Source organism: Acinonyx jubatus, chromosome B2, assembly GCF_027475565.1.
Source record: "Acinonyx jubatus isolate Ajub_Pintada_27869175 chromosome B2, VMU_Ajub_asm_v1.0, whole genome shotgun sequence".
Lineage (NCBI taxonomy): Eukaryota > Metazoa > Chordata > Mammalia > Carnivora > Felidae > Acinonyx > Acinonyx jubatus.
Window position 1 is genome coordinate 75,169,314 of NC_069385.1, and position 21,247 is coordinate 75,190,560.

Genomic DNA, 21,247 nt, shown 5'->3' on the forward strand with positions numbered 1-21,247 from the left:
TTTAGTGTGGGGAAAATTTTTCTAGCTGTATTTAGAGAGTGACCTGAGATGTGGGAAAGTTGTCTAGTGCTTATGTTATTTTTTTCACCCACTTTTGAATTCTTTGAGGCTACATTTCCCCTGAGTTGAGCAGAGATTGCCACCCACCTTGGCTCTTCCTGCCTCTGCCCTGACAGAACCTCTTTGTTGTTTTATCTAATCAGATTCAGAGGCCCTGCTATGGTTGGCTCGCTTGGATTTTTCAAGGAGGTTATATTTCTCATTTCCCAGGCTTCAGAAGAACTAAAAATAACTGGGTGAAAATCTGAAAGGCAAAACTGCTCTGTCTGCCAGCATTGTAAGGAGATAGGATCAGCCAGCCTTCACCAAAAGAGAGCATCTCTGTCCTGTGATGATTAAAGCAAACTTCTGTCTCATACCAGTTTGGTAGCTAGAGCCTCCTCTTGGTTTGATGTCTCTATTTAATAAATGTGTTTTTCCTTATTTGCCACCTAAAAATATCCATCTGAACACCTATGCTTCCGTGACCATCTTAAAAGTAAAATTGCTTGGCCTTCACGTTGGTGCATGTAATATTTAAAAACAGAACACAACAAAACAAAACAACTAGTTGAGTAAATTTAAAGTGGCACCAGTAGAAGATGTTTTATCCGAATGGCCGCTCCCACCATTGGTATACTTGCAGCTACTTTCTGAAATTTAGTCTCATGCTAGTTTTTTTTGCCACTCAATGTAGACTTTCCTCCAGCAGCCTGAATAGTATAGGGTCCTAAGATTCATTATGAAGGATTTACTAATCAAGACAACTAGTCCTCTCTTTTCAAGAGGCTTTGCTGGCAGCAATATCCATCTCCATGTTTTCAAAAGCCGGATTATGCCCATGAAACATGGGTGAGGGAACATCTGTCATACATGAAAGATAAAATATATCTGGCGTTGCCTTTTCATGTTTTATTTTTTAGAGCCATAAAAAATTAAGAGACTAAGTCAGGGAAAAAGTTCAAAAAAAGGAGTTTGTACCATTAACTCTGCTAGGGCGTCAGAGGAGATATAGGATTTCAGTTCTGAACTTACAAATATGTGAAACTAGAGATTATGAAAATAAATATTTAGCCATATTCCTAGTTGTCTTTTTGTAGAGGTTAACAGTTTCATACTGAATTAAAAGCAAACAAACAGTGGTGAATTAAGAACTTTGTTCAAACTCCTCTCTTTGTCATGTTCGCAGTGATAACTCCTCCTTATAAAGCTAAGCAATAAAAAAAGATAAAGACTTTCTAAGATAACACTAAAAAATGACATTATTATTGGAAAGCATTTCCATGCGACACTGAAATTTTAATAAGTAATTCATCTTAGATATAACACATGAATATATATCACACATAAATGTAAATAACTGAGTTCAATCATCAGGTTTACCAGACAAATTGTTTCATATATCTGAGCCAAGTCCTAGTTAAGAAGTTCGAATAATAAAATTGATTTAAGTGTCAGACCGTCAGCCTATGGGAACAGGAAGGTTATCATTCCCAATGTCTTCTGTGTTTTTCCTACTGAATCCAAAAATGGTGGGCAGAGATTCTGGGTTCTCTATGTGGTTTTTGCAAAAATTTTTTAAAACTCTGACCACTGTTAAGCCCTGCCAGGGCAAGGATCATCTCTACCTTACTCACAGCTCTTCTGCAGATCCTATCAGTCACTGGTGCTCACAAAATATTTGTTGAATAAATGAACAAAAGAATGAATGTATGAACTACCTGGATGGAAATGGTCTCATTTCCAGTGATAGATTTTACACGAGAAATATAGGAAACATGCAAAACTTTTTGGAAGCGTAGATGATAACATTTTACTGTCCATCTCTAAAACATTTTTCCAATCTAAAGCTTTGCAAACAAGGAAATAGAAAATTTAAGCCATTATCTGAAAAACTGAAGCCTTCTGTTACTAAATAGTTATTCCATGCAAGGCTTTGTTTAAGAGAAAGAAAGGATGAATGGATTAGCAAGGAGCAGGAAATCTCTTTGAGGAACTTTCTGTGTCTGATATAAAATGAGACGAAGAGAAGAACATATCGTGCAAAAAGGTCACAAACAAACTGACAAAATACTATTTTACAAAATGAAAATGGTCAACATCTGCATGATTTTGCCTGTCCAATAGCCCTTGTGCTTATTTTCATTCCAAAATCTTGTTTTGCTGAAAATGCCTTTTTAAAGCATAAAAGTTCATTCCAAACCATGTTGTTCCAACAACCATGCCTGTTCCAAAAATTTGTTCAGAGTCAAAAGCCACAAATGCTTTGGTACAATATGTCTATAGGTCCACCCTTGCTCACAGATTGTTATTTGGGAATATCTTGAAAATATTTATGCAGTTCAAGTCAATTTGAAGTGGGATCTTGTACACACCAAGTTTAAAAAAAAACCACTTGATCTCCATAATAAAGAGAAGATATAGTTCCTCATCCATATTAAATGATTTCACATACTTGACATCTCTCTCACCTGTAAGTGCATAGCTCTCCTATAATACACATGTGCACACACGCAGGAAAGGTCAGTTTTGAATGAAAAGGACAAAACAGAACACAGTAGAAGCCCACTTCGAAAGGCATATACTAAGTACACCCATTTTAATTTTCTAGGTAAATAGATCAGACCCATTTTCATAATTATTTGCTAAGCACCTACCAGTGCCAAGTACATTACCAACACCATCTTGTGTCTTAACAACCCAGAGAGATAGGTATGGTGACAAAACCATTGTTCTTTCCCAAACTGTCCAATGATTTTTTAAGCTGTGTTCCATGTATAGCAGGTCATTTTTGACTGGATATCGACGCATGTAGATACCCTCCACCTTTTCCCCGAACACATATGCATGCATATGCATATACACGCACAAGCACACCTTTACAAATATATGTTTGACTTCATTTATTCGCCTTTTTTTTTTTTAAATCAGGGTGAGGTTCGGTAAAAGAAGGTATAGATGGAAGGGATGGTATGGTGTCTGTTCCCCTCTGGACTAGTAGACAGGATTTATTCAAAAGGCAATGAGCATAGGCAGATGGAAATGTTCAAATGTGCTTTGGACTATGGAAAAAGGCATATCAGAGTGTGGGAGAAAGGGCCCTTATATTCACCTGTGTGGGCACCCAACATTGTTCTGGCATCCAGGTTAGGGGGCTTTGAGAGTACCTGAGACTGCGTTGGTGTGGACATCAGGTCTTCATGGAGGCAGTGGCAGTGTGTAGCTCCTCCACACGGTATTGCAAGCAGCTACCAGGGCAGCAGAAGAGGAACAAGGCAAATCCACCTTAAGCACAGGTGAGGACTGGAGGACACTTTGGAGGGAGGCTGTGAGTCTTCTGTTATAGCTCCACACATGCGTACATACAGATGTATGTTACACCTGGAGCCTTTGGATTCTGAGGAGGTGTCCCAACGCTGTCTTGGGACTTCTGGCCTCTGTGCCTGTTTTGACCAGAGCCTCTTTATCTTCAAATGTTTTATAGATTGGGGTTCCATGGCATATGTCCATTCTGCTGCTTTTAAAATGTAAACTACAAAATTAAACCATAATGTACCTCGTTTCTAACTATAACTGAGGTTGAACATCTTTCATAAGTTATGCAACAAAAAAGCTTGTCATGGATGAAAGAAGTTGTAAAGTAGCTTTGAGAGTAGTTGCCTTTGATAGTCTGAAGATATTTTCATTAGCCAGCTATTTAGCTATCTGTAACTCTCAAAGGTCCTTTAACTACTCTGAGCACCCAAAAAGGTCATTCATACCTTTCCATCCCTCACTTTTCTGCTCCAATTAAGTTCTGTATGTGCACCTGCCTACTGGGTAACTCTAATTATACCTTAAATTCAGTAATTCAACATAACCAAAACCTCTTTGGTTTACTTAGTCAATGGACCCATCACCCTTCTATCCATCCATTCTCCCAAGCTAAAAGCCTTAAAGCCTCATCAACTTCTCCCTCTATCCCAAAGTATAAGTCACCCAAACACATACATTTAGCTTCTGGAAAATCTTGCAAATCCTCTTTCCCTCTCTTTTTATCATTGCACTTTTCTTTTAAAGCCTTCATTATCTCTTGCCTGACCATCACAATAGTTTTCTATCGGAACTCCTATCTCCATTCTTTTCTTTACCAATCACAACATCAACAACAGAATTATTTTTTAAATGCAAACATGATCATATCATTCCTTTATTTTAAGCCTTTAATATGAAAAATATATTTAGCACAGCAGGAGATCCTTCACACTCTACCCTAACTTTCTCAACTCAAACATGAACACCATTGACCTAAATAGGGTCATTAGTTGCAAGAATTATGGCTGATAAAAAAATTATGACAGGATATATTGAGTAGCTCATAGAAACCTTGGGAAGATTAAAGAACCAGACTAGAAAAGGCAGGAAGAAAGAGAGACAAAGCAGAAAAACCACAGCCAAAAGCAGACTACAAAACCGAGGCAGCGGAGACTGTTACTACAGCCACCACAGGACAATGGTCCTGTGCTTTGTACCACTCTCTCTGGACACTGTCTCTGGACAGTGTGTGTGGCACTAGCCCCACAACCACGGCCCCTGGAAATGTCAACCCCGATGATGCTAGTAACACCAGAAGGATTGTCCACTCAATGTGTTTTTCTGCTTCCCTTCCTTGCTCCATCTGAGTGGCAGAGCCTAGGTTAGATAGCCATTCCTTGCCAAGAAAGGGGGAGGTGGTAAGGACTGCAAAAACAAGAGTCCGAGTTTTGAGCTTCATAGGAAGACCCCGGCCGTAAAAAGTGAAATTAGATGTTGGACAACAAAAATCAACAGAGGTACAATCTCTGCTTCAGCTACTCAGGATATGCAACATTTTCCAAAAGAGACAGTGCTGTTCTCAAAATTTGAAAGATGGTTCCCCGTTTCTAATAAAGCAGCACGTATTTCCTTTATTAGAAAGGAGTTGGTGCTTCTGTAATTTGAGGTCACTATGCTTTATTGTAGCACTTCCCACAAGGTATTGTAATTATTTTACCACTTCACAAGTCAATGTCCCATGCCAACAGGGAGTTCCTCTTGGCAGGGACTATGTCTCCTATCTCTGTGCCTAGGCATTATGCTCAGGACAAATTATGTCCTTGGTAAAATTTGTTGAATAATTTTTGTGGCTTCCCTAGGAAGAATGTTTGGGGTCTACAGGTGACCCCTGAAAGACCCTGGCCTCCACTGTCGGTAGCAGAGGCACCATCTTCCTCTTGCCCAGTGATAGGAACTTAAGAACTTTCTTTACAAGACAATTGCAAGCTGGGAGGCACTCCTGACATGAACAATGGCCATCAGTCTCATAATCAACACCTGTCAACTCTGCTCTTGGTCCTAAAGTTTATTAGTGTAGACTTTGGTATACTGCTAAGGTGTTACATTTGTACTTAAGCTTATTGCAATTGTTTTATTGCCGTTTTAGTTATAAGCTGGATAATATAGCAATCGTGTGAAAAGTCTTCTATTATTTCATAGATGAAAGTTAAAGCAATTTCAAAAGTATTGAAATCCTGTTGGGTAGTACTCATTCACACTAAAATATATGTTGTCTTCTCTGTGCTATGAAGATAGTAAAAAGCCCATTGTTTCTACCTAGATTTCAGATTGCAAATGAGACAAAATTCTTCAAGCTCTTTAATGTCACGCAATATGTCAGCATAACAACATAAACTGATAATTTTCAGCATATCTTTATATGCTTATATTTATTTTTTAAATATATTTTAAATGTATTTATTTTTTAATGTTTATTTATTTTGAGAGAGAGAGAGAGAGAGAGAGAGAGAGAGAGAGAGAGTGGGGGAGGGGCAGAGAGATACAGGGAATCCCAAGCAGGCTCAGAGCTGTCAGCCCATTGCAGGGCTCAAACCCACAAACCGTGAGATCATGACCTGAGCCAAAATCAAGAGTTGGACACTTAACTGACTGAGCCACCCAGGCACCCTTATAGTTATTAAATTTCTAAAGACAATAAATGTCATGCTAAGCATTCAATTTTTTGATCCATAACATAATGGAAGATAGCGTTCTTCATACTATTAGTATTAACTGCGAGGTAAAGTATTTGTGAACAATGTTCATTTGTTTCACAGATGAGATTTTTTACTTGGTATCCATTTAGAGGTTGGCATAAAAGCAACATGATTCTTCAATAAGCACCACTGTTAGTTATCAGCTGGATACCTGTTGGAGGTGCAGAGAACTATGGTCTCCCAGGTATTTAAGAGATAGTGGTCAAAAGACATGGTAATTATTCCTCCAACATGCACCACACTTGCTCAAAGGAAATCAAACTGAAATAGCTAATTGGAAAGAGAAATGATAGAATAGTTAAAATAAAAAAATTTGTGTGAGGAATAAATATACATAAATTCCGGGAGAAATGTAATTATTCTCTTGTAAGAGTCATGATATATTGTTTGTAATATATCTAAACATATTTTTTTCATTGTACAACTTAAAGCTTTCATCAGTGTGCCTGGGAAGGTTGGGCAGTCCAGCCGTCCTTTATTTTAATAAAATCTTTCAACTTGGCTTTTTAAAAGAACCTTTCTATTCCATTCAGTCTTGCTTGTATTCTGTCATATGTTCTGCCAGTTAAGGTGTGAGCAGTATTTTTATTAAGGTGTATCTTTGTCCTTTCCTTACTTCTGTCTCTAAATTGCCTTCTCATCTTCACCTTGGGCCCCTGCATTTTGTCCAGTACTCTAAGAAATCAAAGAATATGTGAGTTTCCAGCCTTATGAAGAAAATATCTAGATTCACTGTGACCTACATAAAGGCACAACGATAGAAAGAAGAAGTTTTGTTACAAGTCTCAATCAGCATATCTATCATTTCTGTTTTAATATTCATTTATTTTATTATTAAGGCATTATTACTTTGGACCACTTCCACATGAAATCTTAATTATACATGTACAACTTCCTTTATCTTCATGTAAGCTATAAATGACCTTAAACGTTTGATTATTCAGCATTCCGTGGATTTTTTAAAATAGAAAACTCTCACATTACGAACTGCCCGTGGAATGGGGATAAACATGGGAAGTGGAGGCCTGTCAACAACCGTTTTTCAGAAAATTAAAGTATTTCCTTTTCTGATTATAAATGTACTTTTAAATAGATATTAAACAGAGAACTTTAGTTTTATCTCTGATAATTTATTTCTATTCCAAAAAATCCCAATCAAAAAGTTTCAAAATATAAATAAAAGTAGTGAATACTTGCATGTTTCATTTATTACTTTGTATTTTCTCTTTTTCAAACTTCAAAAAAAATTGCACTCCCCATGCCTATAATTAGAAAAATATAATAAGATATAAAGAAAATTAGTCAAATATATGCCCCAGCCCAGATAACCTTCATGTATAGCCTATGCATTTTTTCTATGATATATATATATATATATATACACACACACACATTTAACAAAATTCAAATTACAAATTCTAAGTTTAATATTTAAAATTCTATCATATACTAAGGTTTCCATCTTTAAAAACCAGAGAAGTTTTCAAAAATTAGAAAGAAATAGAAAAGAAAATAGCTATTTGTTCATGAAGAGTTGTCAGAACTGCAAATGTAAAACAAACTCAGATTAGCAGTATATTCTGGATGTGTTGTCCAGACCTTAAAAGACTATTGATCTGAGCCAAAAGTACACGATTCTCTTCTAATGTTCAGATGTTACTTTCTCGGTAGCCTGTCCCTAACTAGTTCCCATTCCTGTTCCTGTCTACACTGCCAGCACCCCTTCTCCACCAGTGTGATTCACAGGGCTGTGGGTCTGCTGCAGAGGGCTGGGAGTTCTTAGGCTTTCCAACTTAATCTCCATGATGGTAGACATCTCTGGTCATTGGTCTGCCATGTTCCTAGATGTTTTGCTTCAGAGTATATTTGTGATGGTGACACTTCTAAGCTCTATAAAGGGTCTGCCTCTCATAGCTGAGACTCTCATGAGAGGCCTTCCCCTGAATCAGCCTATGGCTTTTTCTTAGATTTACATATAAAACTTATGTTTAAAAACCCAGGGTTAATGTTAATAATGTTAATATGTTAATATGTGACTACATCTTTATTTCTTACAGTGTGTGTTACACATTTCAAAATAAAAAATTCAATTTCAATTAAAATTAAATCAAATTTATCTTCTTTCAAAGAGTATCAAGAACTCAGAAACAACCTTGACATATGGAGGTCATAATGTCATGGATTCTATTCTACTTTTTAAGAAAAACAAAACATTAACACCTTTCTTCCTGGGGAGGAGGGACAGAACGGGGAGTATATATCCTGCATCTTTACCTAGGTATTACAAGTAGCTTTCAGAGTAGGTGAACAGCCTAAATGTGTTTATTGTTGTAAGAGGAAGGAAATGAAACTGCTGGAGAAAGTTACTTTAAGTTACATTAATTTATGAGGAAAATGTGGCACAAATAGTAGAGCTTCCTGTGGCTTCTCAAAGACATTAGGGCAGGTAACTTATCCAGAAGGTTAGCACCAATGGTCATAGCTGTTCTAACTCTGAGGGACTCTATTCTTGAGCAGTAAGCAACTAATCAAGATTTTTTATTTGTTCTGAGCACTTCAGAATTAAGACACAAAATGAAAGAATTTCCCAATTGATGCATTATTCGTTCAGAGTAAAAGAAGCAACTTAGTCATCCATTCACTAGACCCTGGGAGGGTAGAGCACATACCGATTGGTGCTGAGCAGCTACTGAGCTGATAGAGGGGATTCTACAATTCCCACATCTCATTGTACTAACCCTAGACATGCGGCTACCATTGCTCTCATTGGGATTATAGAGAGTAATAACAGATCACCACATTTATATTGGAATTGTAATTACTCCTGCCTAGAAGTCCTATATTTGCCTACGCACAGGCCAAGGACAATCTCTCTACCTAATACCCAAGGATGGGCTAGAAGGTGGGGGGGGGGGGGGAGGGCACGGGTAGACCATTAGCCCCATCCATGTGACAGCCATAGAAAAGCTTTAAGCGATAACTTAAACCAGCGGATAATAAAATGGGACCAAGAAATAAAGCCAATAGTTTCGATGACTAGCTATGGAATCTATCTGTGCAAAATATTTGTATAATACAAAAATTAATAATGCAACACCCAACCTCAAGGAGTTTATGATATGCTAAGAGAAAGGAAAAAGAGGAAGAGTAGAAATTCAATAAATCAATTAAAATATAAAAACATAAGAAAAATATTTTTTATTTATGATACAAGCAAAAAAAGAACTCGATTCCAACTTGAAGTATCAGAATGTCACTGAAAGCTTGGCTGTAGGCATGAAATAAATCTTAATTGGATGTCCTTTTGCTCCTTATGCAATTTTCCCAAAGTCAAGTAGATCATTTAATAAGGCATTAGTGTTATAGAGCTATTTCTATTCTCATTGTCCTTGATTATTAAATGTGGAATAATGCAGGTGGTGGATTATTCCGAATTTTTCTTCCTTTGGCTTTTACCATGAGAACCAGTTCATTGCTCATTAAAACCTGCTGCAGAGGCCAAACAAGGGAAGGGATGGAGATGAAATTCATTTTGGAACTTGTTAGAAGCATTGGTGAAAGATTTGGTGGAATTGTAGAAACAGTTTCTTCATATTTTCTTTCTCTTTCAAAGAAACCTTGTTTTCCATCCATGAGATTTATATGGTGACTAGAAAATGGCACGTGCATTTTGACTTTCTGAATAAGGGAGTTCTTCAAAAAAGAACTTCAAGAAAAAAAATCTCTCCCATTTCATATCAACTATTAATTTATATTTTTCCTTTTAACATTGATTACATAACCAAAAACAAACAAAAATAGAATACGATATTTCTCAACTAACAGAACACACCAGTATTTACACAAGTAGCAGAATGTATTTTCATGTTAAAATTGATGGACCTTAAATTTACTAATGAATCAAGCAAGTGTGAACAACAAAAAGTCTAAAAGTAATATTTGGAAGACCCAAATATTTGGGTCTTTCTAATGACTTTAGAATAGAATAGAATAATAATAATATTATCAAGAAAGGAGCATGGACTAAAATAATAAAATCTGTGAAGATTGCTGAAGCTCCAGCTTCTAATCAACCTCTCCCAACCACCACACATCATGGTTATTGTATGTAGAGAGTGATTTCACATAGGAGTAGGCTGCACATGTAACAGTATGGAGGCTTCCAGAACTTGAAAGCCACTGGAAGATTAAAGAGTAAATCCAATAGGATACAACTGACTCTAAAAGGAGAACAGGGCACCTGGGTGTCTCAGTCAGTTAAGCATCTGACTCTTGATTTTGGCTCAGGTCACGATCTCCGGGTTCGGGAGATCAAGCCCCACGTCAAGCCCTGTGTCAGTCTCCATGCTCAGCATGGGAGCGTGTCTCCCTCCCTCCCTGCCCCTCCCGTGCCCTCTCTCTCCTTCTCTCTTTCTCTCTAAATAAATAAATAAATAATAAATAAATAAATAAATAAACATTAAAAAAAAGAGGAGAGAAGTGAGGGGAGGGACAACTGTATGGACATTAGTAAAGATTAAGGAGGTTTAGCTATTGACAAAAATAGCCCACGAAAAAGGATTCCTGTATTAGTCCCAGAAATGTGTTCTTACTATTTAGAAAGACTTTTTGATAGATGTCATGTGCCTGACATTCCAGGAGATGAACAAAAGATATCTTTTTGTACGCTATATTGGAAAAAACAGAACAATAATAATGGCTATGATAATAGGTATCAAATCATTGTTTACCATATATACACTATGACACCTCACAAATAATACAATAGCTAACATGTATTGAGCGTTATGATACATTAGTCACCATTCAAAATGTTTACATGTTGTAACTCATTTATTCCTCAAAACACTATGATGTAGATCATATTGTTGTACCTGGAATTTTGAAGGACGGTGTCACATTCAAATCTAAGTTTCTTGTACAAGTCAAATACAATATCTCTCAACCAGGTCCCCACACTGAAGGGGTTCCTTTTGCTCACTGGCATCTCCTTTGGCTGCCCAGACTCAGCTGTTGAGAGGCAGCACAGGTGACTGCAGGTGCTGGTGACATTGGACTCCCAACTTCAGTGGAAAGAATTTTGATTGTCCAATGTCAACTCATGTGCCACAGTATTTTTTATCCCCATTTTTTAAAATCGTGGTAAAATATACATAACATAAAATTTAACACCTTAAATATTTTAAGTGTATAGTTTAGTAGTGTTAAGTTCATTCACGCTGTTCATTCATCTCCAGAACTCTTTAAATCTTGCAACACCGAAACTCCATCCCCATTAAATAACCCCAAGACCCATCATTTTACTTTCTTTCCCTATGAAAATGCCTACTCTAGATACTTCCTAAGGGGAAATCACACAATATTTGTCTTTTTATGACTCACTTATTTCATGTGCCACAGAATTTTTTGAAACATTTAACACTTTGCTAATGCAAAAATATTAATAATTATCATAGAAGGAGGTTTTATTATTATTATTACCAAAAAAGGGCAATGGCAACAGATGACTTGTGTGTTTTCATGACCCAAAAGCAAATTTTGAATTTCTAATTACTTACCCAGAGCAAGAAAAGTTTAGAACCAACACATACTACTAATGATTAAAAAAAGACATATCAACAGTAGATATTTAAAATAAATTTATTGTCAGTAAGATATTTGAGATATTCTGCATTGCCAGTTTCTCAGATACAAAGTTTCTAACACTTCACTAAGCCATGTTATGAAGTATATGCCATGTTCACTAAAAATGTTTAGAATACATTTAGAAATGTATTCTAAATTTAGAAATTTAGACCTTTCTAAATTTTAATGTTATTTATTTTCTCTTTTTAATAAATTGAACACTTTTGTCAATTATAGCCCCCCCAAATCCAGTTGAAATTAAATATTACATATTTCCAAGACAAATAGTCATCAATACTTTCCACTTAAATTTTTATTCTTAAACTAAAAATTGAAAGGACTGACGTCAAATAATAGCCTGATGTTCTTGTAACCCATCAGATAATTTTATTCTTCAAAATTATTTTTCTTCCTTTATAAACTACATTGGAATTAAAACAAAAACTTAATAAAACTATAGTATGAGATCATAATTAAATTAAAAAAACATGATCCGACTGCAATTTTTTCTTTTCTAAAACCCTTAAAGGAATGCTAGTTCAAATTTCAAACTAGTTTATTTTCAACAAAGTTCTAATTTTCTGTTCAACGTTGTCCTTTCATGACCTCTGATGGTGAAAGCATAAACTGACATTACAAATACCAACAGAAATAATGTCACAAAATCCATTTACCTTATTATTGAAGATCCTTTTCCTTTTCATATTTATTTACCTTGAGAATGTAATGGTATCAATTATTCGACAATATAGAAAGTGTTGGGCAATTTCATGCTACTTCAAAGCATAAAAAACCCTTCTTACAGTCTGTAAATGTCTGTGTGTGCACTTTATATAGCAGAATGAATATTTCAATGATACAGCAACTTATTACTGTGACTACTAGCTCTCAAATACAAATTGAATAAAGTTTGATAAGTTGAACCAATTCGGTTAATTTACAAAAACATCACTCTTCCTAAATCTCTGTACATATGAATAATGAAGCATAATTGTATATTAAGACCTGAATTATTTGGATGAATTTATTTCAACTTATTTAATAAGATTAATGTCTTATTAATCCTCCTAAAAAGGCTTTCCCACAGGTAATTTATCTGGGAATATGACTCCAGGGAGCAGGAATAACGAACAGGGGAGTAAAAACAAGGAAGAAGGAAAAGCTGGATTAGGGATGCATTATCAAAATGACTATGGCTATGGCCAATCTGTGCTGGAATCCATAGACTTTCTTAGAAACTTTAATGAAATCTATGAAATAAAACAAGAAAGATTTTTCTATGGGCTTCCATCCCCCATGGGTGGAGGTGGCCCCTTGAACTTTGACTACCTACTGCATAACCACTTATAGGTTGCATAGTATGGCATTTCAATGGACATTCCACACTTCTATGTTAGTAAAGTTCCAGGGAAGGAAGCCAGAGGCTCATACCTTGGGCAGAGGTGAGGCTTTCTCAAGTTGCACCTGTAGGAAGCTGGTCAAAACCTATGAGAACTGGTTGTAGCAACAATGACTTCAGTAAAATGTAGGGCTGAGAGGATTTTAAGTGATGCACAAAGTGGCAACTGATGCAGTAAAACCTTTGCACTACTCAGATTCACCCTTTCTCATCATTAACTCCAACCTGTCACCAAGTCTCTTTCAACGTGCTAGCCAGCTACAATTTCTGCAAGTGGCTCTAGGGAATTAGCTACAGTCCCTACTGCCACAGCTGGTTCCAAAGCCTTGTTGATAATCATCTCTCTCCTCCACTGCTGATTTTAAATTTCTCTCACCTTTGGCCAGAAGCTTACTGATCTAGAGTTGCTTGCCCAGTAGAGTGACCCAGACCTTCTTATTTTAGCTTTGGTTTACTTTGCCCTTATCAGTACATAGCTGCTGTAACTGTCCATTCACCATTATCACCTATCACAAAAACATCAGGAGGTGCATCAGTCAAGTCCTTGGATATTTCTCCCTGCCTCCATTATATAACAGTAACACAGGCTATTTATGTTAATCAGGGCAAATTAATCCTGTAAATATATTGACATATTAATTCCCTTTTGCTTGATGACCCAGGAATGAGGAGCCCAACCATTGGAATGAGGAGCCCCAAATGACCAGGTAATAGTCAAGTTCTGTTTTACTTTGTCCTCTGGTGAAAGTGTTCTCCTTTCTGGAAGCCAGAATCTCTAATTCAGAAGGGCCTAAGGTTTCAGGTACAGAAGAAATAAACTTGAAAATGGGTCACTAGGAGTAATGGGGACAGGGACCAATTTTATTTCCATCCCTTGCTTCCTGAAGGGACATAGCGCCACATGTTAGCTGTTGATACAGCACATATATCTCATCCTTTCTCCAGCCTGGAACTTTATCTGAGCCTTCAACAGGTCATTCCACCATTGCATTAGTTCATCTGCTTCTAAGTGATCAGATATATGGTAATCCCAGGGGCTCCTGTGGTCATGCACCCATTGTTTCACCACCTTTGTCAAAAATTAATCCCTAGAACAAAACCAACACTGCAGGGAATGCCATACCATTGAGTAAGGCATTCTGTAAGCCCTGAGTTGGGGCACTGATGAAGGCTTTTCTGGCAGAGAATGCAAATTCATGAGCATAGTAGGTTTAAATTCCAGTAGGGATGAATTATTGCCATCTCTAGGGTGGAAGGGATCTAATGAAGTTAATCTGATATTAAATGGCTGTCTCGTCATCCTTGAGGGATGAAATCATATCAAGGACTCAGTTTCAGTCTCTATTGCTGACAAGCTGGGCATTCAGAAAAACGGTAGTAGCTAGATCAGTATTGGTAGTGGGAGCCCATTCTGTCGTGCCCTTAAACAGCCTTCTTTCCAGACACGGTGTAATGTTTATTCATGGACCAGTTGTCCAAACAGTGAAGTCTCTAAAGATTAAGGGGCAGTGTAGCTCATATCCACAGGGCAAACTAACCTATTTGGTTTTTGCCTTCTATGCAGAGAATGCTCTCTGGTGGGCAGTAACATGAGACACAATGATCTGCATGTTATGTGCCCACTCCTCTCATAAATCTATCTGCAAGCTTCTTTATCAAGATTTCCTTGTCTCTGTTTTATTGATCTTGCTTTATCAAGGTCTCTGACCAAATGCCTAAGCCATTTGTCACTATCCAGTAGTCTATGTATACCCATACCTCAGGCCACTTCCACCTCCAAATAAAGTAACTGATGAAGTGTTCTGCTTGGGCTCTTCCTACTGGGAGGATTTCCCTTCACCATATTCTTTTAGGGATACCTATGAGTGTGGCAGTAGTGTGACAACAGTCTATTTATGGCTACCATCAATATGCCACCCTAACCTATATGTGAACAAGGCCAGAGTATTTTTCTCTGTCATCCGTGGACACAGATATTTCTAGCCATGATCAGATCCGCTGGGCCCAAGCTTCCAACAAGCTTGTACAACTGCTTGCACATACAACCTATTGCTCTGGGTAACATTCAAGTACAATAAATGGATTGGTGCAATATTCTCCAGTACAATACATGCTGTCTCTAAAATCTAAATAAGCCTACCTAGCACTTCTGATATGTACTGATTTATTCTTTACCTTTATCTTTTTGGTACCAGCATGTCCCAAACAATAGATCAGCTAAAACTTCACCAAAAGGGCAGAACCATAAAGTTTTGTGAGGTTTATCTTCTACTCTCTGGTTTGAATGTGCCTAGGTAGGATAACTTAGAATAATTTCCACTTCCTTCTCACCAACTACAGTCAGTATTATGCCATCAATATAGTAAACCATAATGATATTCTGCAAAATGTCAAGACATATTTCCTACACATTACATTCTGATAGAGCACATAAGAGTTAGTTTAGCCAATGGGGAAAACAGTGAATTGAACTGTTGGTCTCCTCAGGTGCATGCCAACTGCTTTCATGCTTTTTCTGAAGGGAATTTAAAAGACCATTTTTTCCAGATAGGTAGTGGCATACCAAGTGCCATGAATTCTGTTGATCTCTTCCAATTAAGCAACTATATCTGACATGGCCACTGTAATTGGTGCTCATACTTGCTAAAGTTTACCGTAGTTCATTGTTATCCAAGATCCATCTGTTTTTCTGCAGGAGCTAAATAGATTGAAGAGCTTTATGCAGGGTTTACTACCCCTGTGTCCTTTAAATCTTTAAGTGGTGGTGCTAATCCCTGCCATTCTTCCTAGGAAGTAATATTGTTTTGGATTTGTTCATGTGGATGGGGGTGGGGCATTTTCCAGGCTTCCATTTGGTTCTTCCTACCATAATGGCTTCACAGATCAGGGAACCAACACAAGGGTTCTTCCAGTTATAAAGTACTTGGAGATTTTATATATCCCAATTACTCATTTGGAGCCTGGGGACACAATCACAGGGAAGGCCACAGACCCATTGTACCCCTGTGAAACATACTTGGTCTAGAACTATAATTTTTATTTGGCCTCCCTATGCCCCTACTCTAACTGGAAGACCATAATGGCATTTCAGGCTCCCTGGCACCAGTGTCAGCTCACACCCCTTACCCAACAGTCCTTGAAACCAATTTGACAATAAATTTCATATTAAAAAAAAAAAACTAAAAAAAAAAAGAAACCAATTTGACAATAAATTATATATTAAAAAAAGGGAAAAAAGAAAAGCTTAAGAATCCTTCTTTAAAAATTTGTGTAAAAAGTGGATCATGCTGGGGCTCCTGGGTGGCTCAGTCGGTTAAGCGTCTGACTTTGGCTCAGGTCATTACCTCACAGTCCGTGAGTTAGAGCACCGCGTCGGGCTCTGTGCTGACAACTCAGAGCCTGGAGCCTGCTTTGGATTCTGTGTCTCCCTCTCTCTCTGCCCCTCCCCTGCTCACACTCTGTCTGTCTCTCACAAATAAATAAACATTAACAACAACAAAATTTTTTTTAAATGCATCATGCCCTCTATCCATTCCAATCCTCTCCAAATATAGAGACAACTATGAATTAGTTAAGAGATTTCAGTTTTAAACTATACTGGCTAGTTTTAATATCTAGAAATTACTATAAAGTTATGGAATCTAAAATTTGTCTAAGGCAGTAAGAAAAGGGATAGGGATAGAGGTATTAAACACAGCACTGTTTTAAAAGAGTGATCATTAAAAATAAAATAAGTTCAGGTTTATACTCCAAAAAGTTGAGATGTCTTGGAGAACTGGATATAGTCAAACCTGTTGGGTGATTTTCTTGAGCTATATTCAATGGCTCCAGAGCAGGTGTTTCTTTGGATAGGCATGCTCTAAGTGCTCTGAGGCAAAGCAGTTGAAAGTATTTGCAAAAGGCCTTTGGAAGGATGATAGAATGGAAGCTGGATAAGAAAGGAAGTGAAAACAAATCTTGAATTCTGGTTAGGCATTATTACTTTGAGCAGGTCTTTTAACCTGTCTGCTTCAATTTTCTCGTCTATAAAATGAGGATAATAACTTCATAGTGACCTTGTGCATGTTTTTAAATGGATTCCTTCAGACTGAATACTGCCTCTTTTCACCAACCCTTGCTACCTTCTACTTACCCCTCTGATCGTCTAGGTTTCATTTTAAACTTCATTTCCTCTAGAAAGCCTTGTCTAACCTTCCAGGGGGTGAAGAGACCTTTAACATCTTCTAACTGCACCCTATGTCTATCATTGCTGTTGTCATACAGAATTGGAATTGTCTGATCACTTGTCTATCAGTTCCATTAGACCGAAGACTATTAGGGCAGGGACTATGATCATTTGTTCATTTAGTACATATTAGAAATAAAAATATAAGCTAAATTGAATTGACTTGGAGAGTATAACGATTAAGTGAAATAATGCTCGTACAGTTCCTATCAACCTACATGTTCAATAAATAGTAGCTTTAAAAAATCTCTATTATTATTCAAATCTTTATCTGAGGGCACAGCTCCTGGCATGTATACATTTGTATCACAATAAACACTTGCTGAATGAAAAGTTTAGACTGGTGATAATGACATCCTTAGCCTATGTCTGCCAGTGGCAATCCTTTCAACTGTTGTTGATTTTACTTTCAGGATCCCAAACGGTCCTCTGAAACTCCAACTTGTGCGTGTACGTGTGTGTTTTAGAGCAAGAACGGGTGGGGGGTGGGGTGGGGGGTGGGGGGGAGGGGTTTAAAATCCAAGACAGTAATTGTAAGAGGCCACTGTAGAGTGGGAATAAGGGAGGGGCAGAGGGACACCAGAGAGGCTCGGGAACCAGTAGCGGGTTGGGGCGTGTATGTGTATTTTCAATTTCTTGCCCACTAGATGGTGGAACAGAGCCCCTAACCTGATAACAGTATGCTTTCTCACAGATCTGAGTTTCTCTTACAATGCCCACTCAGCGCTTTGCACGTGGAAGAATCCAATAAATTGTTATTATGTTTTTCAAAACTTCCGCTTGGAAAACAGAGCCGAAACCACAAGGGCGGGAAGGTTAGGAAGAGTCGAGACTTGCGGAAATACAGGACTAGGGGAGCTAAACTACATTTCCCAGGAAGCCACGGGCTGGCCTACAACACCCAGCATGCCAGTGTTCCGGCTCTCGTGACCTGCTCGTGCCGTCCACTTTCCCAAGGAGCGCCGCAAATCTGTGCATTCTCTGTTGGTGCGGCAACGACGGCTCTTACGTCCGGATTATCCTGAGCCGCAGCAATTCCTACTTTTGCTCGTAGAGCAAAAAAGACACTAACCTCTATTCCGTGGAACCCACAAGCCACGTGACCAGCTCGGATCATGTGACTCCAGAGCCAGGCGGCAGAAGTGTGTTACCCTGGTAACTGTTGAGCCCCGCAGACCTTCCGGGAAAGCGCGGAATTCAGAGACCGAGGTAGGTGAGGCGTAGACACTTGTTTCCCACTCGGTTGAGTCTGACCGAGACTGTCCTCAGACCCCCTCCCCAGGGCTTTAGTTTCCCAGGTCACTCCCCTCCTCCGCCCACACTCTACTTCAAGTGCGTCTTTGTCTTCTCGCCACTCTGGAACCCGCGCTTCCTGGAGCAGGGCCCCACCGAACGGAGCCCGTTTGAGAGGATCCGTCTCCGACCGAGATCTTGGGGCTAAGACCTTAACCGCACACATCCTCAACTGATCAGAAATGCTAATGAGTCAGGGAGGTGTCATTCTGCATATTGGGCAAAATATTGTCCAGGGTGTTCACACACAGAGCCCCCCTCCACCGCTTCTGGAAAATGAAGCTGCGGTTTGAGCAGCCTCAAGAAGGCCCCGAAACTGGGACAGATTTGGAAGTTGGTTGGGTTCATTAGAGGGACAGAGGGAGCTTTGCTCCACGAGTCACTATTGTATAGTTTTGTTGGCCTTCCCACGCTCCAAAAGAAACGTAATATGTTCTAATTTGGATACTTCATTAACTTTATCTTAGGTAGATCTGAACCGTAATCAATTGCATTTTGTATCTGGAAACAGTCTGTCTTGCAAAACTATTACTAGGGACTGATAACTAGCTGAATGACAAGGCAGCACGTACTGTCCTGTGCTTTGCAAAAAAGAAACGGTCTTTTGAATTTGCTCATTTATACTAAATTTTTGAAAGATTCCTTGAGAGGACCTGCTTTGTTTCAGGAATGTTATGTAACACACACACCATAGAGTGAGGAAATATTGTGGTCACCCTTTAACACTTGGATGTTAACAATGAAAATGTAATCTTGGACCCTGAATACAAAGCAAACTGTGAAAGCTGCTTTTCCAAAGCAGTTTTATTCATGAATTTGGAATCTTTTGTCCAGGTTATTGGTCAATAACTGTGCATATATGCTAAATCGTAAGAGAAATGTCTGAGGTTTAAGTTTGGTTGTTGTTATGATGTGTTGTGAATTTCCTCCAAGAATATTTATCTCTTGTTATTTAGTGTTTCCAGTGTTGTAAATACTTTGGAATGTTTACTTTGGGAAGTGAAAATTATTGATTATGGCTCACTATTCCAAAGAAGAGCTGGATGAAGAGTTTGAAAAGTTCATGAAACAGGTAAGTTTATCATTTTAAAAGCTGTATTGTAAATTTGTGTCACAAGAAATTCATCCTTCAATTCTTTCTCCTCTACTATGCAGTTTGACCACGTTGAAAATAAAACAGCCAAGTTATTTTACCAGCAAAATGGATTTATTTTTTAATGGCAGAGGAACTGCATTCCAGACCTTGCAGGCTATGGCAAAACTATAGGCAAGTCCTGAGATCAAAGGAGAAGAACTATTACCTTTATAGAGAAAACGAGGAGAAAGGTGGGAGAGGATGCTTTGAATGAAAGTCCATTGGAGGAAAAAAGTAGTCACTGTATTTTCTTGTTGGCTGATCTAATTGCTAGGCCTGGAGAAATTCATTATTCCCCCTGTTGGAAAATGCAAGGTACTTTTCTTCCTTTTGGGGTCTGAAATTGATGAGTTGATAGGGCATGAGAGCTCCCCCTTCTGGCCTCCTGACTTTTTAAAATGTAGTTTCCTTTATTTAGTTTCATATTTTTCCCTTTGGATCCAGATCTTTCCTCAAAAGCATCACTGACCAAGAAATACGTCATCTGTGCCTCTCCGTGCCAGGAAGGACCTTTTCTGGGTGTCACGTCCCACTAGAGAGAAAGCATATGGCAGTTAGAACCCATTTAAGACCATATCTGAATAACAAGCTTAGGAAGGAAAACTCTCAGGCATTTCCTATCCAAAGTCTATATCTATATCTGTATCTTGTTGAGGTCATACATGTTGGAGATCATCTTGAAGTGTTGAGCTAGCATCACCTTATTGGGTACATGGTTTCTACAAAAGTTTGACGACCAACACGTGCAAAACGTAAAAATTACTATACAAAACGTAACTAAAAGAAACATGACAATTCCAAATTGTGTACTGGTTCTGAACCATGACCCTAGGCCTGAAGGTAGCCAGCTAAATAAAAGATCTTTGAGAATCATGTGAAATTTGTTGTAGTTAATGTGCTTATTCCCTAATTTTGTGCAGTTGGGTTTCTGCTTTTCCAGAGTAGTTTATCCATGTGCAGTAGGTGGTGTCTGTCACACAGACACACAGACGCATCCTTACTCAGCAGGTAGGTAATGCGAACTCTGTGATTGTCTAAAACTACTTTAGCCAGTGAGTTGAATGATCATTGTTGGGCTGCTTCTGCTTTGGCTATAGAACTGACCAGATCTCCTAATTTAAGGAGAGATTTCTGATTGTGTCTTTTAGTACTTGCTCTACTGAAGGGAGAAAGGCTCTCTCTATGGAGGCAAACCTGGAGTTGTGTATGCCTCTTGGAAGTTCTCATTCAAGGTTGCCATGAAGGTTTAGTGAGGTGGACCAGTGGGAAGCTGCTAGTTATGAAGCAAAAGCAGAACAGTGAATATAGCAAGAGCACATTGTCCTTTTATCCTTCAGCTGTCAAGGCGATGAATTGCTCAAGCATCGGGGCCATTACCAAAACCTCCATGTATAGAAGAATAGCCAGGAGCTGCACATGGGGCTCCCTCAGAAGAATTAGCATTTGTGGACCCATTTGTGGGTATAAAGGCATTAGCATTA

The 21,247-nt window shown here is 38.3% G+C and overlaps 1 protein-coding gene across 3 annotated transcripts in view; it reads left to right on the top strand.

Moving 5' to 3' along the window:
- Positions 1-18,271: 18,271 nt before the first annotated feature.
- The window catches only part of CEP162 (centrosomal protein 162), a 113,720-nt gene continuing 110,744 nt past the window's right edge, over positions 18,272-21,247 (top strand). For all 3 annotated transcript variants that reach the window (XM_015066728.3, XM_027057314.2, XM_027057316.2), the window contains exons 1-2: positions 18,272-18,547; positions 19,588-19,703. In XM_015066728.3, coding sequence (XP_014922214.1) covers positions 19,647-19,703 — 57 coding nt within the window. In that variant the 5' untranslated portion in view covers positions 18,272-18,547; positions 19,588-19,646. The remainder of the gene's footprint in view (positions 18,548-19,587; positions 19,704-21,247) is intronic.